At 38.4% G+C, this 18,100-nt stretch overlaps 1 protein-coding gene across 3 annotated transcripts in view; it reads left to right on the top strand.

Annotated features, from left to right (window-relative positions):
• Positions 1–18,100, top strand: part of ABCC4 (ATP binding cassette subfamily C member 4) — a 319,962-nt gene that overhangs the window by 141,250 nt on the left and 160,612 nt on the right. For all 3 annotated transcript variants that reach the window (XM_030813558.1, XM_030813557.1, XM_030813556.1), the window contains 2 exons: positions 161–255; positions 2,041–2,187. In XM_030813558.1, the coding sequence (XP_030669418.1) occupies positions 161–255; positions 2,041–2,187 (242 nt within the window). The remainder of the gene's footprint in view (positions 1–160; positions 256–2,040; positions 2,188–18,100) is intronic.

The raw sequence follows: 18,100 nt of genomic DNA, 5'->3' as shown, positions 1-18,100 counted from the left end.
TTAAATTGAATTTTTATAAGGTAGATACACACAAGACTGTGAGCTGAGAATCATTTTCCAGCATGAAGCATTTCTCCCAAATTGTGGTTCATTTTTTAAAAAATGTATTTATCTAAATTCCATATATAGCTTAATATTTTTTTCTCCCCATGTTCCATAGGGCAAACAAACAAAGTATGCTAAATGTCACTGTAAATGGAGGAGGAAATGTAACCGAGAAGCTAGATCTTAACTGGTACTTAGGAATTTATTCAGGTAAAGTTTAATCATTTGGTGTATTATATGAGAGGCTGAGGTGCTTACAATGAGCCTGTGTGAGTAACTAGGGCTTCCAGGAGTAATTCAGTAATGTCTTAACAGATTAGGAGTCTCAGTCGAATTTACTCTGTGAATTAATTAGAATAATTATTTTAAAAATCTACTAGAAGAGAGGTTGAATGAAGACTCTTAATTTGCTCTGTACTGGATTTTGAAAGTTAAACCAGGATTGAGCATTCAGAAAATCAGCCACTGGAAATATGTGGCTATTGTTTATTCTAATAGGTTGCTTTAGCTAAATCTTATATCATTATACGGATGGGCAGGGGGATTAGAAACGGATCCCCACCCTGTGGTTCGGATTGTTCCAATTCTGTCTAAATAAACCCTGGCTTTTATTGAACTTGGATGAAATCCTCTGGCAGCAAGGCCCCCAGAATAAAAGCATTATTCCCTCCCAGGTATGCAAAGCTCCCTTCAGCACTGCTCATCTCCTGGGCTTCACTAATTACTTAAGAGGGAAGCTGAGCAGGGAAAAATCCAGTGTCTGGGAATTAGGATGCCTTCTATTTCTTACCTTGAGATCACAATGTTATCGCATCCCCAACTGTGTGATTAATTTAACATTTCGCTTGCCAGACTAATATTAATGCCGCACTCTGTTTTCACAAGAGTGCTTAGAATGTATGTAGCATTACATACTGTTTAAAGGAAATCCCCATCTAAAATTTTAAATATTTCCACAGGAAATGCTCCTACAAGCTTTCCTCAGAGATAGAGTGAGTTATCTTTGTAAGAACCTACTCAGTGAAATTTGGTGTTTATTTCCTTGATCGTTTGCTAAGAAATCTAAATCCATTAGGTGTTTACCTTCCAAATTGATGGACTATGTGAAAACTAAAGGAAGAAGGAAATCAGTTCTATTATGTTCGTGTAGGATGGCAGGCTAAGGATAATGCCTGTTGATGGAGTTAGGAATTTGAGCTGCTTTCAGAGGTTAAATAACAGTGACATGTCATCTGAAAGGGAAAATTTGTTATAGAAGTTACCCCCACTGTATTTAGCATTGTGAATTAAGAGACGTTAGGAAAGCTCTTTTAATTTCTGTGTGAATAATGGATCCTCATTCATGTCTTAATAAAATGTATGATTTATTTTATTCATTTAAAAATGTCTTGTGTCTGTGTAAAACAGTGGGGGGATTAGTTGCTTATTTAGATTAATTATCTTATGTTAAAATATAATTTGTGTTTTCTTGCAATTCAATTATTCAAGAGGTTTTCCACATGCAACTTAATATGGTATTTTTAAATTCTTTAAAGCTACTTGGGCATTTTCTACAAGGAAAAGGTAAATCATTTCTCCTATTCCTTGTTAATATCACATGTTGGTATCAAAACATACCACCTTTTTTAGATTATGGGACATAATGTAAATAATAAGATTTGGAATATGGAGAAGATCAACTACATTTCATGATTATCTGTCTTACTTCTGAGTTTTTAATAGAACTTGCAACTGAATTAGGAGAGCCTAGAATGAAATTGTATTATACACCTGATTTTTCATTTCTGTGCAGTTTCCATTCAGTGAGAGAAAAATAAACTATTTTAATCCTTCTTTGTCAATGTATTTTGTAAATACATTATACTTATGTAGAATCTAGATGCTTTATGGAATAAATTAAGTAACATCTTTATAAACTATCTGGCTTGCTTTAGCAACTATTGAAGAAAATGCAGAGATATGCTGTGTTCTCTAAGTGATATTTCTTTATTTCAGGTTTAACTATAGCTACTGTTCTTTTTGGCATAGCAAGATCTCTATTGGTATTCTACGTCCTTGTTAATTCTTCACAAACTTTGCACAACAAAATGTTTGAATCAATTCTGAAAGCTCCGGTGTTATTCTTTGATAGAAATCCAATAGGTAAGTCTGACACCAAGTTTCTCAGTAAGTATGTCTTGTTAACAACACATTTAGGATCTGATTACATCTCTGTCTTTGAAAATGGAAGGGATGCTGGGAAGAAAATCACTATGCATGTTGATTCATTTTCTACAAGAAACTTCACTGATATTTTTCTCCTACCAGAGAAAATCTGAATATGGGGGGGGCATACAATCTTTTATTCCAATTTATATGTGTGTGGAAAAATAAATGAATGTTCACTTTGCAGAATGCTTTAGGAATCCATTTGCTGTGAGGCAAGTGAAGCATCCGGCATTCCCTGTAAACATGTTTAAATGTAGTTGAATAGTTGCTAAAACGTTGGCTGTGTTTACATAGTGTTAGGTTATGCCATTTTTCGGAGGGATCTTTGTAATCAGGAATGCTCTGACGTGAGACAGGCTGTGTATTTCTTTCTTTCATTGGGAAACCCGTTCATTTCTGGAAACACAGGGTTTTTGTACATACCCTGACTGTGAGGTTTCTCTGAAAGGCAATACGTGGTTAATTAAAAGCCAAGATTGGTAAAATGTAAACTCTGTTTCAAGAACAGTTTCTAACTCTGTGGTTTTAAAGTAGACTTTTGGTTCTATAATAGAGACTTTGTTGAGCCTGCCATGTAGATCTTCAGTAGCTTGTTTCCTAGGTACACCCAAGTATACCCAGTAGTTTCCAAGTGGTTGATGCCTCTGCACTATGGGCTTCTTACCTGTCCTGCTTCTGAGGCTAGCCTTCCTGACCTGGGTTCCTAGGGAGAGTTAGTTGTGCCTGTAAGTCCCCACCCTGCTTAGTTGAGTGGACTTGTGGGGAGGCCTGAGTGACATTGTGCAAATGATAACTGCCCTCATAGAAGCAGGGAGGTGGCCTGGAGAGAACACAGGCATAGCTTTGGCCTGGCCGTTGACTAGCTTTTTGACCAAGGCCAGAGCACATCGGTGCTATTACACAGGCAAGTCTCCAAGCAGATGCTGTAGATCAAAGTGTGGACTCAAGCTAACTGCCTGGGTTCAGTCCTGGTGCTGGTTACTAATTGTTATAGCTGATTATAGTTACATTCATATTCATGTCCTAGTTACTTAATTTTTCTGTGTCACAGTTTTCTTATCTGTAAAATAGGGATACTATTCATACCCACCAAATTGAAATCTTATGAGAATTAAGCATGTTAATACATTCCTAGTACATGAAACTGGGTGTAGCAACATGGTCAGTGCCTAACGAATGTTAGTGACAATGAAGCCGTGTATCTATGAACTGAATCACCTTCACTGTGGGATGGCAATTACTCCTACCCTCTCTGTTTTACATGATTTTTGTGAAGATTAAAGAAGACTGTTCTGGAAAGCATCTTGTGGAGATTTATTTAACAAATACTTTTCAGTCCAAGCACTGTGCAGTGTGCAAGGATTTGTAAACTGCAGAGACCACACAAATATCGGTCTGATTTCAGCTGTTATTAGAAAGGCATTGGAGGACCTCTGCGCTATTACAGCTGTAACGTCGTGCCACTTTGCCAGTTAATTTGAAACTACAGTCATAACGTTTGGAGCATTAAGTGGGACTGCATTTCTGTTATCACAGGCCTCGGAATGCTCATGACTACCATTAACCAGCCTCTCCATGTTCGAGACCTGTGGGCTTCTCCTCATGCTGATTTATTTATTATTCAGGGATTTGGGACCCAGTCTAAATCTTGGAGGTCCCTAATCTTACAGCAGCACCTGAGTGTTTATCTTGCTTCCTCCTCCTATATCTATTAGCATGACTTTATTCCTTCAACAAAATAGAAGCCCAAATAAGTACCCCAAAGAGAGGCCTACTTTGTCCAAAATGTTTAGAGGTCATGAATTATTTACTTTTTTTAGTGGTAGATGTTGAAAAAATTTAAAAATTAAAAGTTTTTTAATGGTAGAATTAAAATTTTCATTTAGATAAAATTTTTGCACTTTTTACAATGGTGAAGGATACACAAAATCTGCGAATTATGCCTCAGAATTCACATTACTGATTGTATGCACTTCAATGGTTTTATATATATATATATGTATATATATATATAATTTATTTAGAGATAAGATCTCATTCTGTTGACTAGACTGGAGTGCAGTGGTGTGATCACAGCTCACTGTGGTCTTGACCTCCTGGGCTCAAGCGATCCTCCAGCCTCAGCCTCCCAAGTAGTTGGGACCACAGGCCTGTGCCACCATGCCCAGCTAATTTTTTAAATTTATTTTATTCTATTTTGAAGAGATGGGCTCTCACTATGTTGCCTGGGCTGGTCTCGAACTCCTGTGCTTAAGGGATCTTCCTGTCTCAGTCTCCAAGTGCTGGGATTACAGGCATGAGCCACTGGACCCAGCCGGCTTTATAATATAAATAAACATTCCCCTCTAGGATAGTGAGGCAGGCATGCTCGATTTTTCAGTACTCTTAAATATACATGTTAAATGTGTATAAGTATCTGGCATGATGTTGTGCCCCCTAAATTGCAGCGTGTTCTTTGAGTTGAGTAGAAAGACTGGGAAGCATGTCTGAATACTTAGTTATTAAAAGCAAGCTCTTAGAAGAGCCCTGGGGGAGTTTCCTATGAGCTCAGCATCTTGATATTCTCCAAGATTTTAGAAAACTTAGGAAATGGGGAGGGCCTCTGTTGGCATGTGGTTTCCAGTAAGCTCACCTTGGGATGGCGACTGGCACAGAAACACCAGGTGACTCACACTGGGGGTCTGGCTAGACGTCCCTCATATCCCCATCTCCAGCCCTTGTGCTGGAATATTCTCAGTGACTCTGATCTGCAGCATAGAAATGTTTTCTCCATTATTTTATGGCCACTCCCACCCCAGTGTGCCGTCCCCCTCATCGTGCTTCTGCCCAGATCCTCATCTGTGTGGTTAATGAATGGGCGACCCTTGCTGGTGATTCAGAGAATCAGACCTTCTGGAAGGGTCCCCCTGACTGCCCCACTGTGGTCCCAAGTTCACTTATTTGGATTTAGGGAGAAGAGGAAGGTAAACCTGGAAGGTTTGTGTTACTTCTCGGTAGTGAAGTTTCTGTTTCTTTCTTTTTCTTTTCTTTTTTTTTTTTTTTTGAGACAGAGTCTCGCTCTGTCGCCCAGGCTGGAGTGCAATGGCGCAATCTCGGCTCACTGCAAGCTCTGCCTCCGGGGTTCACGCCATTCTCCTGCCTCAGCCTCCAGAGTAGCTGGGACTACAGGCACCCGCCATCACGCCTGGCTAATTTTTTGTATTTTTTTAGTAGAGACGGGTTTCACCGTGTTGGCCAGGATGGTCTCGATCTCCTGACCTCGTGATCTGCCCGCCTCGGCCTCCCAAAGTGCTGGGATTACAGGCGTGAGCCACCGCGCCCAGCCTGAAGTTTCTAAGAAGGCCATGCTTCTCCAACATGCAAGACATTAAGTTCCTCTCCATTTCGAACCCACCTATGGTTGCATGAAATTCGTCTTTGTTTATATAACACAATACCTTTTTATCTACTGGCCTTTCGTTAACCTGATCAATCTTAAGCTAGCAGGATAAAATGTGAGCCAAACCAGTGTGCTGCCTTAGAATGACAAGAGCCAGTTCTCTCTTTCTTTCTTTCTCTCTTTCTCTTTTCTTTCTTTTCTTTCCTTTCCCTCCCTCCCTCCCTCCCTCCCTCCCTCCCTCCCTCCCTCCTCCTTCCTTCCTTCCTTCCTTCCTTCCTTCCTTCCTTCCTTCCTTCCTTCCTTCCTTCTTCTTCCTACCTCTTCCTTCCTTTCTTTCTGCTCTGTTGCCCAGTCTGGAGTGCAGTGGCATGATCTCGGCTCCCTGCAATGTCCACCTCTTGGGTTCAAGCAATTCTCATGCGTCTGTCTCCTGAGTAGTTGATATTACAGGTGTCTTGCCACCACATCCAGCTAATTTTTTTTTTTTTTTTTGTATTTTTAGTAGAGACAGGTTTTATCTCCTACTGGTACTGAGATAGCAATTCTCCCAAGAAGCCAAGTACTGACGAGCAATGTGGAGCTGGGTCTGAGGGGCAACCGTGCTCTGTCTGCTGTTGGGAGGGGGCTGGGCCCACAGCAAGAATGGACACACATTCATCCAGGGTGACCACCAGTGGACGAATGGTGACTGTTTTTGTGTGTGTGTGTGTGTGTGTGTGAGTGTGTGTGTGGTAGTCTCCAGTCTCCCTCTGTCGCCCAGGCTGGAGTGCAGTGGCGTGATCTCAGCTCACAGCAACCTCCGGCTCCCAGGTTCAAGTGATTCTCCTGCCTCAGCCTCCCGAGTAGCTGGGATTATAGTGTCCGCCATCACACCTGGCTAATTTTTGTATTTTTAGTAGAGATGGGGGTTCACCATGTTGGTCAAGCTGATCTCGAACTCTTGACCTCAGGTGATCCACCCATCTTGGCCTCCTAAAGTGCTGAGATTACAGGCGTGAGCCACCGCGCCTGGCCAAGAGCCAGTTTTCCTTTCTCGTCTTTTTATCCTTCTCTCACCCATTGCTAGTTTTTATTCTTTCCTCCTTTGATGTATGTTGGTGATGGGATTGCATGTGTCTGTTAAGAAGCCTCACATTTTCAGCTGCCCCCAGACACCACCTGCATATTTTGATTATGACCTGAGTTGAATAGGGCATTTACAGATATTTTCTGGTGCTGTTCGCTGCATCTACCTCTTCCTAGTCAGTTTTTTTGTGTCTTGGCCTTGTTTCCGTTCTGTTCCAATCATAATAAATGGGTAACACAAATCCTAGGTCAAGAGCAAGTCTTCAGAAATTAAGAGATGATTTTTATTTTAAATGTAAATCCTGTTTTCCTGGCATGCGCAGAATTAATTTTGCTTTTGATATCCAGCACAAGAGGGCAGCATGATCTGCAGTATTTCAGTGATACAATGTAAGAGCACCTCATTGCAAAACCTGGTTTTTAATTTAAAGCTTTCTTGGAAATTCTGTTTTTATAGCTTGGGTCTTTGTATTTTGATATGTGTTAATATGAAATTTAAAAAGTAATTTTGTGGTGTATTATGTTTGAAACATGAAAGTCTTTGTGGAAGTTATTTTTCTGATGTTGTCCTGGAATACCTAGCATTTCAAACAGGGTTTTTTGGATTTCCTAATTACACCTTCTTGACTAGTAACTGGAATAGGCAGACGCTGACATCTTGACTGGTTGGATGCATTTTAATTCCTGAAGCGTACATTATGATTTGCTCATATGATGTTTCTGTTTTCTTTGTAAGTATGAGTTTGCAGAGAAAGATAGCTACACAGTTAGTTTCTTTAGTTTTCTTCCACGGCAACAGAGTTAGCGGAGACATTTTATTCTTATGAGGTCTCTACAATTTCACTCTTTGTTTTGGAGAAAAGATGAGCGGTTTGTTGTCCTGTTTTCTCATGCCTAATTATGGTGACATAACATTTAGCTAAGTACAGTGACTCTAATGGGTGCCAGATAAATATTTGTTTACTTGCTTTCAATTTGTTAATTTGGCTTTAAGAACCCAAAAACTGGTGTCAGTAGAAGTGTTTGTTTACTCTCTCAGGGAAGTATAAAGTTAATATTGGGTTACAGCCAGCATGTTTTACACAACTGGTTTATCTCCAGTGTGTGCATGGGGAGTATGTGTGTGTATGTATATTTATGTTCATTGATGCCTTCAACAGTGTGGCAAAAAAACCAGATTCATATCGTTCTTTTTTCTTTATAGATGAAGGTAAATGAGAGCGAAAACACTAGAAAAAAGAAAAAAGAAACATACTGACTTCTTCCCATGTTTCTTTTTTTTAATCCAGTGGAAGTTGCTTGTGGTCACTGAGGTATGGAATGTGAATGCTAGTACTAGATTTTAAGACAGGTGTATTCTCCTATGTTCCCTAATCAAAAATCTAGGGTTGCCCCAGTGATTAAGATTCTCAGCTTTTAGCCAGGCGTGGTGATGCGTGCTTGTAGTCCCAGCAGCTTGGGAGGCTGAGTCAGGAGGATCACTTGAGTCTGGGAGGTCAAGGCTGCAGTGAGCTGTGATTGCGTCACTGCACTCCAACCTGTCTTAAAAAAAAAAAAAAAGATTCCCAGCTTGACTGAATGGGAAGTTAGGGTGTGCATCCTACAGGGATTGAGGGGAGGAGGGTGGTAGTGGTTTGAACTATTGTTCTGTTTCTGAAACCTGGAAAGGGACTTGAATCCACTGCAAGTTGCTAAATAATTTGTGGAGAACTGAAAAGTGAACTGAGACGGGTTCAAGCTCCATCATGAGCTTTTTATATGATCAGAAAGACTGTCTTGTGATACTCTATAAAATCTAATGTCCATGTCCCACTTCCTTGCCAGAAAAAAAGTCATCAATAGAGAAGAAACATAATTGTAGGCATACCTATTTATCTGTTTATTCAGTTCAAATGACCACTGGAGTTGGTGCTAAATGTGCATTTTTAACAAGTATAATTTTTCAGCCCTGTCAAAATTACCTCTACAATAATAGGCCTGTTAAATTATAGCTCTATAAGCTAGGGGGTAAGATGGCTCTGCCCAGCACACATTAATCTATGCCTGTTCACACAAGTGATTCTGCTGAGCAGGTAGCATGTTTAAACAAGAAATACTGGTCCTAAAACCTCTGATTTATGGTAGGTGTTGTTTTGACACAGCACCATTCAGACAATTTACAAGGCAAAGCTTCGTGCTAAAATATTTCCTGAGTGTCATCATTCGTCACCAGTATAAATATTCAGTAGTGATGCTGGAAAATTGGTAATATGCCCATTGATGCCAAATCACTCGCTATGTTTTCCTTTCAAGTGAGATCTGTTGTGGATATGGTTAAAAGAAACTATGATTTTTCTTCCTTGAGAGCAGATGAGCTGTAAGAAATTGAGAATAACAACCATCCTGACAGCTTTCATGTACTCATCTTGCCTGTATTGCTTTTAATTCTGGCTTAAGTCCTGCGGGCTTTGCCTCCCACCCCCTTGCCTGATGCGTATTGTAAAGAACACATTTATATGTACATTAGTTAGTTTAAGAGGCTTTTTGTGTTCAAAGGAAGAAGTTAGTCATCACCAGAAAAGCTTTGTTGCAAAACAAAAACACACATTTCCCCTTTCATTTTTTCTTGTTAATAATAACAAATGCAAGTGACTATAAAGGGAATAACACAAAAGATTGCATCAATCATAATGATTCTCAATAGCCACATAAATATTGTTTTTTCAGCTTTGAATGAAACAGCTAAGGGTTTGAAGTAGGTGTGGTAATTAAATCCTGTCGGGTTGTCACAAATTAAAAATAATGTTTTTTCACATAACAATGGTTATATGTATTTAAACTCTTATCAGGGGTGATACGAAGTCATATTTTATGGGAGTTGCTCATTTACTGCTAATAGTATCATAAAAGCCTTTGTTAGGAGTTTAAATAGTTACATAGTTACATATATTTGATTGCTATTGTTATTTTGTCAGTAATCTGTATGTAAGCGATTACTGTAGTACTTGTCTACAGCTGGTAAATATTGCACCATTTTGGCATAATTTTTAATCTACCAGAATGTTCTGATTCATGGTTTTTCTCCATAATAAATCATACATGGAAATACTGACAACTTAGTAACAGAGAAAGCACTGTTTGTCCAATAAAATGTTAAAAAGATAAAAAATTAGGGAAGCATGTGCTTTGTTCAAAGTGATAATCGTGTAATATTTCAGGAAATTATAAGATGACATTTTACTTAATTGTGTTAAATTGTTTTCCTATAGTGTATATAATGTGATACCTGCATGTATTTGTATATGCCTGTATCTCTCTCTCTCTCTCTCTCGATATATGTAAGTTCTCCACTTCAGTCTAATGTCCATGGCTATGGTTTTAACGTCCCCCATTAACTGATTTGATATATGTTGTCTTTATCTTTACCTTCAGCTAACTTGGAACCAGCTAACTTGGAACTCAGGGCTTTGTAGCATATCCCAGTATCTGCTGTTAATGTGTGCTTAGTAATTTGGCATTAGCCTATGGGATGTGTGACTGATAGTAGTAATTCAAGTGTTTTCATTTACAACTGTCCCCCCACTGTTAGATCAACATTATAGCTCTCTGTGACCTTATTGTCAGAAAAGAATCAAAGTATCTTCGTGACTTAGTTCTTAGCTGTTGTATAACCATTTCAAGGGAAAATAGAACACTGTTTCTGGAATAACCTAATGATATTCCATTAGCCACTTGCAGTGGCCGATTTCAACATGAATAAATATTGATAAGTATATTACTGAGAGCCTAATATATATAAAGCATAATTTTTGGACACTAAGTGGAAGTTGTTGGGATTTGCTAGCTTGAAACGCTGTTATGTTTTACTGTAAGGCCAACTGCTTCCCCCCAAAGATTTGACTTTGAAGTTCTCATATGAGAACTCTGGTTTTCATTTATAGCTAGAGTTTTAATTTGAGAGTTTTCCATTTATAACTGGAGTTTAATTTGAGTTTTATATGAGAACTGATTTTCACTTATAATTGGAGTTTTCATATTCCATTATTTTATTCCTTCCCCCTTTATTATAAACATGATTATTTATATTGCCATGAAGACACTGGAAAAAAATCAGAATATTTACAACACTGAGGTTGTGACATTTTCTTTCCCATAAAGTTTAAAACTTTTTTGCTTTTATCAAGTTTTTTGATAGTATTTATGAAAATGATAGTTACATTCTAATTTAGGTAATTGTGTATTTACCACCCTTGTCTTGTGTTAGCCTTGTTTTCCCCTTGTCTTCTTGGAGCTTACCTGTTGTTTCCTTGCTAAATCCCCTGAAGCCAGGATTGGATACACTGTATCTGATTAGTAAATATTTGTTGGCTGGACAGAACAAGAAATAGTTCCAAGAGTGCATTTGCATCTCTTTAAGCAACACCCATAAAGAACAATGGGACTTTACAGTGTTGAAATAAAATTAGAATGTTTTTTGTCTTACAGCTGGTACTTACATTAAATTTAACTCTTGCCTCCAATTTTCTTTTTCAAAAGTACAGTTTGTAATAGATTACTTTGGTGGACTTTGTTTCTGATACGTGATGGCCTGAAGAGAAAAACCATACATTGGTTCTTTGGAAGCTGTGATTCATGGAACTAGACCAAGTTCTCCTGTTGTTTACCAGTCAAAGAAATGAAACTGTCAAACACCTAGTAACTTTCTTTGGGGTTTAGTTGTGTGTTGAAGGTGACTTTTAACACTTTGTGGGTTAAATGTCTGGTACTGTATAGTTTTGTTTCATAAACTACATGCCCTTAAGAAGTAAAGAGAGGAATTAATTCATTTAAAATCATCAGTAGACATTGAAAATCTGTTCTTGCACAGGGAGTTGAGGTGTTGAGATGCCCCAATTCTGCTAGGATCATAGTTTGTGGTAACTAAGTCGGTCACTTTACTTCTCTTAGCCTCAGGGTTCCAGGTAAAAAGAGGCTTTTTCATTCATCAAGCATTTATTGGTCTCCTACTCATCGTCAGCTGTGGTCCCAAACATTGGAACAAAAGTACCTGTTTTCAAGGGACTTGCAAACTTAAATAGTTGCAGACAGTGGATGATGATGATGATGATTTCTTCTCCTTCTTCTTCTTCTCCTTCTCCTTCTTCTCCTTCCTTCTTCCTTCTTCTCTCTTTCTTCTTCTTCTTCTTTTTTTTTTTCTTGAGACAGTCTTGGTCTGTTGCCTAGTCTGGAGTGTAGTGGTGTGATCTCAGCTCATTGCAACCTCCGCCCTCTGGGCTCAAGCAATTCTCTTGCCTCAGCCTCCCGAGTAGCTGGGACTACAGGCATCTGCCACCACACTTGGCTAATTTTGTATTTTTAGTAGAGACAGAGTTTCACCATGTTGGCCAGACTGGTATTGAACTTCAAAAGTTCGATACCCTCCCAAAGTGCTGGGACAGGTGCGAGCCACCACACTAGACCAACAATGGATTATTTCTAAAAACCATCTTGTGTCAGAATCTATGATCTCATATCAAAAAGATGCATATTAAAATTAATGCAGCTGCCAAATGGAAGTCTAGATACTTTTCTAGATACACACAACACACACGAGCTAGCTCCATCAGATATGTCTTCTTCATAATTCACTGGCCTTGATTTTATCAAATTTCCAAAAGCGGTTCTTTTGGCACTTCAAAACTAACTGTGTTCAAAATGAAATCATACCAGTGGGAGGAGCAGAGGTGTTCAGGAAACAAAATAAATGATTCTTTATTTCAGATCATAATCTCTAAGCTTAAAGTGGACTCAAAACAATTTCTAGCTAGACTCTTGACTGGGCCTAGATGCTTTTCTGAGCCACTGGGAAACTCTTAAGTGCTACAGCTCAGCTTAGGAAAGTGTGTTGGAGAAAGGGGAGGGACTTCCAATGCTGCCCTTTACAAGTACCTGCACATGCTTTGGGCTTTTAGAAGTATTGATAGGAGAAAGAACATAAGTACTGATGTTTTCCCTGTAAGTAATGTTATCCTGAAATTCAACTATGATCCACTGAGTGTTCTCATTCTTGGTCACCAGGATTAATGTTTGAGAAATTTCTTCCTCATTTAAGTAGAAGCTCTTTTATATCTCAAATAAAGCCTCGACAAGCTTCAAAGTACATTTTGAGGCCCTGGCAGTGGGGAAGGGGGAGGGAGGGGAGGAAAAAACAAGTACATTTTTGAGAGGAAGTTTATTAAAAACAAGTTCTCTGTTCTGGAAACATTTTCCTTTCATGTCTTGTTTGCATTTGCATTTTAATAGATTATATCACATGGGCAAATGTTCCAACCTCTTGAACACCTGGAAAGCCTGTCTTAGACTTGTTCTGGTGTTTAGAAATCTTTATGCAGACAGTGTTCCAAATACAATCATGCTCGCCAGGCATGGTGGCTGATGTCATATAATCCCAGCTACTTGGGAGGCTCAGGCAGGAGGATCGCTTGAGGCCAGGAGTTTGAAAGCAGCTTGGACAATAGCAAGACCCCATCTCTAAAAAAAATTAGCTGTGCACAGTGGCGTGTGCCTATAGTACCGGCTCTTCGTGAGACTGAGGTGGGAGGACTGCTCGAGCCCGAATGTTTGAAGCTGCAGTGAGCTATGATTACTGTATTGCCCCCCCCAAGCCTAGGAGTCAGAATGAGACCCTGTCTCTAAAACTGTGCAGCAACATCTGAGAAAACAGTATATCTCCCCTGGTTGATCTTCAGCCTGATAGTAGCTAATCAGACTTCTCTCTGAACTTCAGGTGGAAGTTTATAGAAATGTTCTTTTGCTTCAGTGACTGGTCTCATTCCTCACTGTGATTGAAGCACATAATAGAAGAGTTCAGAGATTTTGACGGTTGTAGGAAAAAAATAGCGTACCCAGTTCTTTCTGTGTTCCACACAATGATATTGGAACAGGGAATATAGTTGAAGTAGATTTACCCTTATTTTCTCCACATATAATTCCACATACCTTGATCAGCAGCGGTGCGTTGAGGCATAGTTAGAATCATGAATTATTTTTTTCATTACTTTTACATATTTAAAAGTAGAGAAGGAAGGAAATGGTTGCTTTTTTTAAAGTAGTCATTATTTTTAATTTTTTTTTCCTCCTGTTGGTGTCAGAATGGCCTGGGCACACAAAATTTATTTCCTTTCGGGGAACTATAAATTTATTATTATTCTCTTTTTGGAGAATAAAATGGTAGTAACATCTTTACAATTATCCCATGCAAATATAAATCTTCTCTATATACTCCCTATTACTTAGCATGAAAATGAAAAGGGAATCAAGTATAGTTTAATAAGTTCTACCAATGAACTGTATTGTAGACAGAAATATTTCTTATTGGTGCCAAGTTGGAAAAGTTAGTCTTGACGTGGTCCTGTAAATGAAAGGAAAATCAACACATACATTTCAGGATGATGAATGATCAGTGTTACTAGAAAAGTGTTCTTCTTTCACTTTAAGATTTAAATAAATAGTGGTTGATATAAATAGCCAGGGTAGTAAAAGAGAACACCTGTGTAATCCAGCCATCAGCAGTTTTATCGTACAATCAGATAAGCTGCTGTTTGTTAAGGAATTGTCAAGTCTTTAGACCAGATGAATAGATTTAGCTCATACGTTAGAGAATTTTAAAAACTGAACAGAAGAAGCTTTAATTTTCCTTGATGCCAAATGTTCTAACCACCTCATCTCCTTTTGCACACGAGAAGCTGTAGGAGTTTAAAGCTTAATTGACCTAGCCTTCAGGTATGTCTTCTTCCATTAGTTATTGCTCTACCAAAGTAACTAAATGTTCTAGATGAGATTAGGGTTTGAAATTTTATATGGCAAAATAAGTACCTCATCATTTTTGGATAAACATTGGGTATTTTTTTTCTAATACTGCTCATCTTTTCTCTCCCTTTAATTCTCATGTCCACTTTCATTTGATGTCAAATGAGAGAGAACTTTGGTTGTCATTTAAGAGCCTCTTGATCAAAACAGTTATCTTAAGAAGCATTGATGTGTATGTGTGTGTGTGTGTGTGTGTTGTGATGGGTAGGGGAGAGGGAGAAAGAGACTTTTTAGTTAGATTGTCCCACGACAATAATAATTATATTACTGGATTCTCTTAATAATATGTGAAATTTAAAATTTGAAAATTAATCAGCAAATAAGATGTCCTTTGACTTCACCCACCAGCAAATGGAAGGATTTTTCTTTATTTTCTAGTAGGGGATTTAAATCACTATATGATTTGGGATCCGTGGTACCCTTTTGGTAAAAAGCATGACTTTGGAATCAGCCTGCCCAAATGTGAATCTCAGCTCTACCTTGCTGAATTACTTAAACTCTTTCTGCTTCAACTTATTTATAGTATGGCGATGATATTAACAGTACAATCCTTTTTTTGTGTGAGTGACAAGAGAATCAATATATGAAAAGCATTTGATATGGTACCTAACAGCTAAAAATTGATTTTTTTGACTAATTGATATGATGAAATTTTAGTAGTCTTAAAAAATGTACAAATTCCAAATCTGCTAGTTTTGATAAAATAATGGGAGTTTGGGAAGGGTGTCTGTGTTTTCCTGGATGCAAAGGAAAATAGATAAATGACCAAGACTAACAAGCCACAAAAGAAAATCAATAGAGTATTTTTGTTTGTTTGTTTGCATGTTTTCTTTTTGGTTGTGTTTTCAATGGGGCTTAGCTTCATTCCAGAGTTAATTTTAAATTTAATTTGGTTTTACAATGAGAGCTCAATTTTGCATGTAAGTACCAAACATCTGGTTTACTTTTTGTTTGAAAACGATACAGCTGAAGTTGAGTACAGAAGTCTATTGTGTAATTAAGGAAAGACAGTTTGAAATTTTGTAAAAAAGTTCTATTTAAACGGAATATTGGAATTATTCCAGAGAAGTGGATGTACTTCTTAGGAGTAGGAGAAACTTAACATTATTTTTAAAAAATGCTATAACTGGTCCAAATGTATAAATTCTATGTATTCACCTTTTTCTAAAAGCATGAAAAATGACAAATTTCACAAGTCAAAGTTAAAGTTGACCTAAGGCAGTTTTAGATTGTTGAGCCTTCAAATTTTATTCATGGGATGTTTTTAGAGACAGTCTGTGGTTTGTTCACTCCAGTTAATTCTGGGCAATCTTTCTACATTTCTATCAGATGGACATTCTGATACTTTAAAACTTCCTCTTGCGCAAAATATGTTTAAAGCAACCTGGGAAGAAAATGAGATTTCTGGTTAGTTCTTGTAAACTATAAATTATGTTTTTAAGACATTAAAGGAATAATAAACCAAACATAGCAGATAAATCCTGTTACTGCACTATTACCATTAATAAACTAACAATTAAAATGCCATAGAGTACTGACTGGATATAATACTAGCATTGTGATATATAAAAAATAGAATTTGGGGTGGAGAGACCTAAATGAAGACAGGACACCTACTAATTTTCCACCCGCCTGCCGGGTAGTTGTGTCTTCAGGCAGAGACACCCAGCTAGTCCAGATTCTTAGGATTCAACCTCAGTAATGTCAGAAAGGCCCTCAGCTCTGAACTGCGATAATTCTTGCATTCTGTGCAACTCATTTAGAAATAATTTGATAAGAGCTTAAGAAAGTCAAAAATAGGTTGTTTGTAAGACGTCAGAGGATTTTTATGATAGCTTTGCCCCACCCTTGAATGTTTTAGAGGTCTGTTGTAGGACAGAGGTTTTGGTTTCTGGCAGTTGCATTCTGGTTCTCTACCAAATTGAGGATCAGCCAGAGGTACAATACATTTGGAATCTTTCCCTGTGTCTTATAATTTTATAGCAACATTATAAATTTATTTGACAACTTAAGCATATAAAACTTCTGTCACTTCCGTTGTCTCGTTTCATCTGCAGTAGCAACAAAGCAACAAGAAATCTGTTGCAGTCTCTCTGCCTCTGAGCATCCACACAGTAAATCCACCCTCTTCTTTGCCTTCTTGCCCAATACTCTTGTTATTGTCCCTATCGGTTTTTATGTGGCAACCGCAGGGATGTGATGCCTGTAATTGAAAATTAAATGATTGCCATAAATCATTAATCAGACTGCAGATTATAACAGCATTTATTAAGCATCTCAGTAGGCCAGGAGTGTGCTGGGAATTTTGCATAAGGTAACCGGTTACTGTCTTCTGAATTCTGTCCGGGTATTTTCCTGTGTTTCTTTCTTCCAACTTTTATTTTTGGTTCAGAGGGTACATATGCAGGTTTGTTACATGAGTAGATTACATGTGGTGGAGGGTTTGGTATACAGATTATTTTGTCACCCAGGTAATGAGCAAAGTACCTGATAGGTAATTTTTTGATCCTTGCCCTCCTCCTACCATAAAGTAGGTCCCAGAATCTGTTTTTGTTCCCTTCTTTTTTTATTTTTTATTTTTTATTTTTTTTAAGACAGAGTCTTGCTCTGTCACCCAGGCTGGAGTACAGTGATGTAATCTTGCTCACTGCAACTTCTGCCTCTGGGGTATAAGCAATTCTCCTGTCTCAGCCTCCCAAGTAGCGGGGATTACAAGCGCATATCATCATGCCCAGCTGGTTTTTGTATTTTCAATAGATGTGGGATTTCACCATGTTGGCTAAGCTGGTCTCGAACTCCTGACCTCAGGTGATCCTCCCGCCTTGGCCTCCCAAAGTGCTGGGATTACAGCCGTGAGCCACTGTGCCCGGCCTGTTGTTTCCTTCTCAGAGTCCACATGTACTCAGTGTTTAGCTCCTGTTTATAAGTGAGAACATGTGATATTTGGTTTTCTGTTTCTTGTTAATTTGCTTGGGATAATGGCTTCCAGCTCCTTCCATGTTGCTGCAAAGTGCATAATTTTGTTCTTTTCTATGGCTGCACAGTATTCCATGGTGTGTATGTACCACATTTTCTTTATCCAGGCCACCATTGATGGGCACCTAAGTTGACTCCTTCTGTTTGCTATTGTGAATAGTGCTATGATAAACATACCAGTCCATGTGTCTCTTTTTTTTTGAGATGGGGTCTCACTCTGTTGCCCAGTGCAGTGGCAAGATCTCAGCTCACTGTAACCCCTGCCTCCTGGGGTCAAGTGATTCTCCCATTTAAGCTTTCCAAGTATCTGGGACTACAGGCATGTGGTACCTAATTTTTTTTTTTTTTTTTTTTTTTTTTTAGGTAAAGATGAGGTTTTACCATGTTACCCAGACAGGCTGCTTTCGAACTCCTGGGCTCAAGTGATCTGCCTGCCTCAGCCTCCCAAAGTGTTGTAATTACAGGCATAAGTCAGTGTGTACAGCCATGTGTCAGTGTGTACAGCCATGTGTGTCTTTGTGGTAGAATGATTTATTTTCCTTTGGGTATATACCCAGTAGTGGATTGCTAGGTTGGATGGTAGTTTTGTTTTAAGTTGTT

This window comes from Nomascus leucogenys, chromosome 5 (assembly GCF_006542625.1).
Source record: "Nomascus leucogenys isolate Asia chromosome 5, Asia_NLE_v1, whole genome shotgun sequence".
NCBI lineage: Eukaryota > Metazoa > Chordata > Mammalia > Primates > Hylobatidae > Nomascus > Nomascus leucogenys.
The sequence above is the reverse complement of the archived record's forward strand: the minus strand, read 5'-3'. Positions and strand labels throughout refer to the sequence as shown.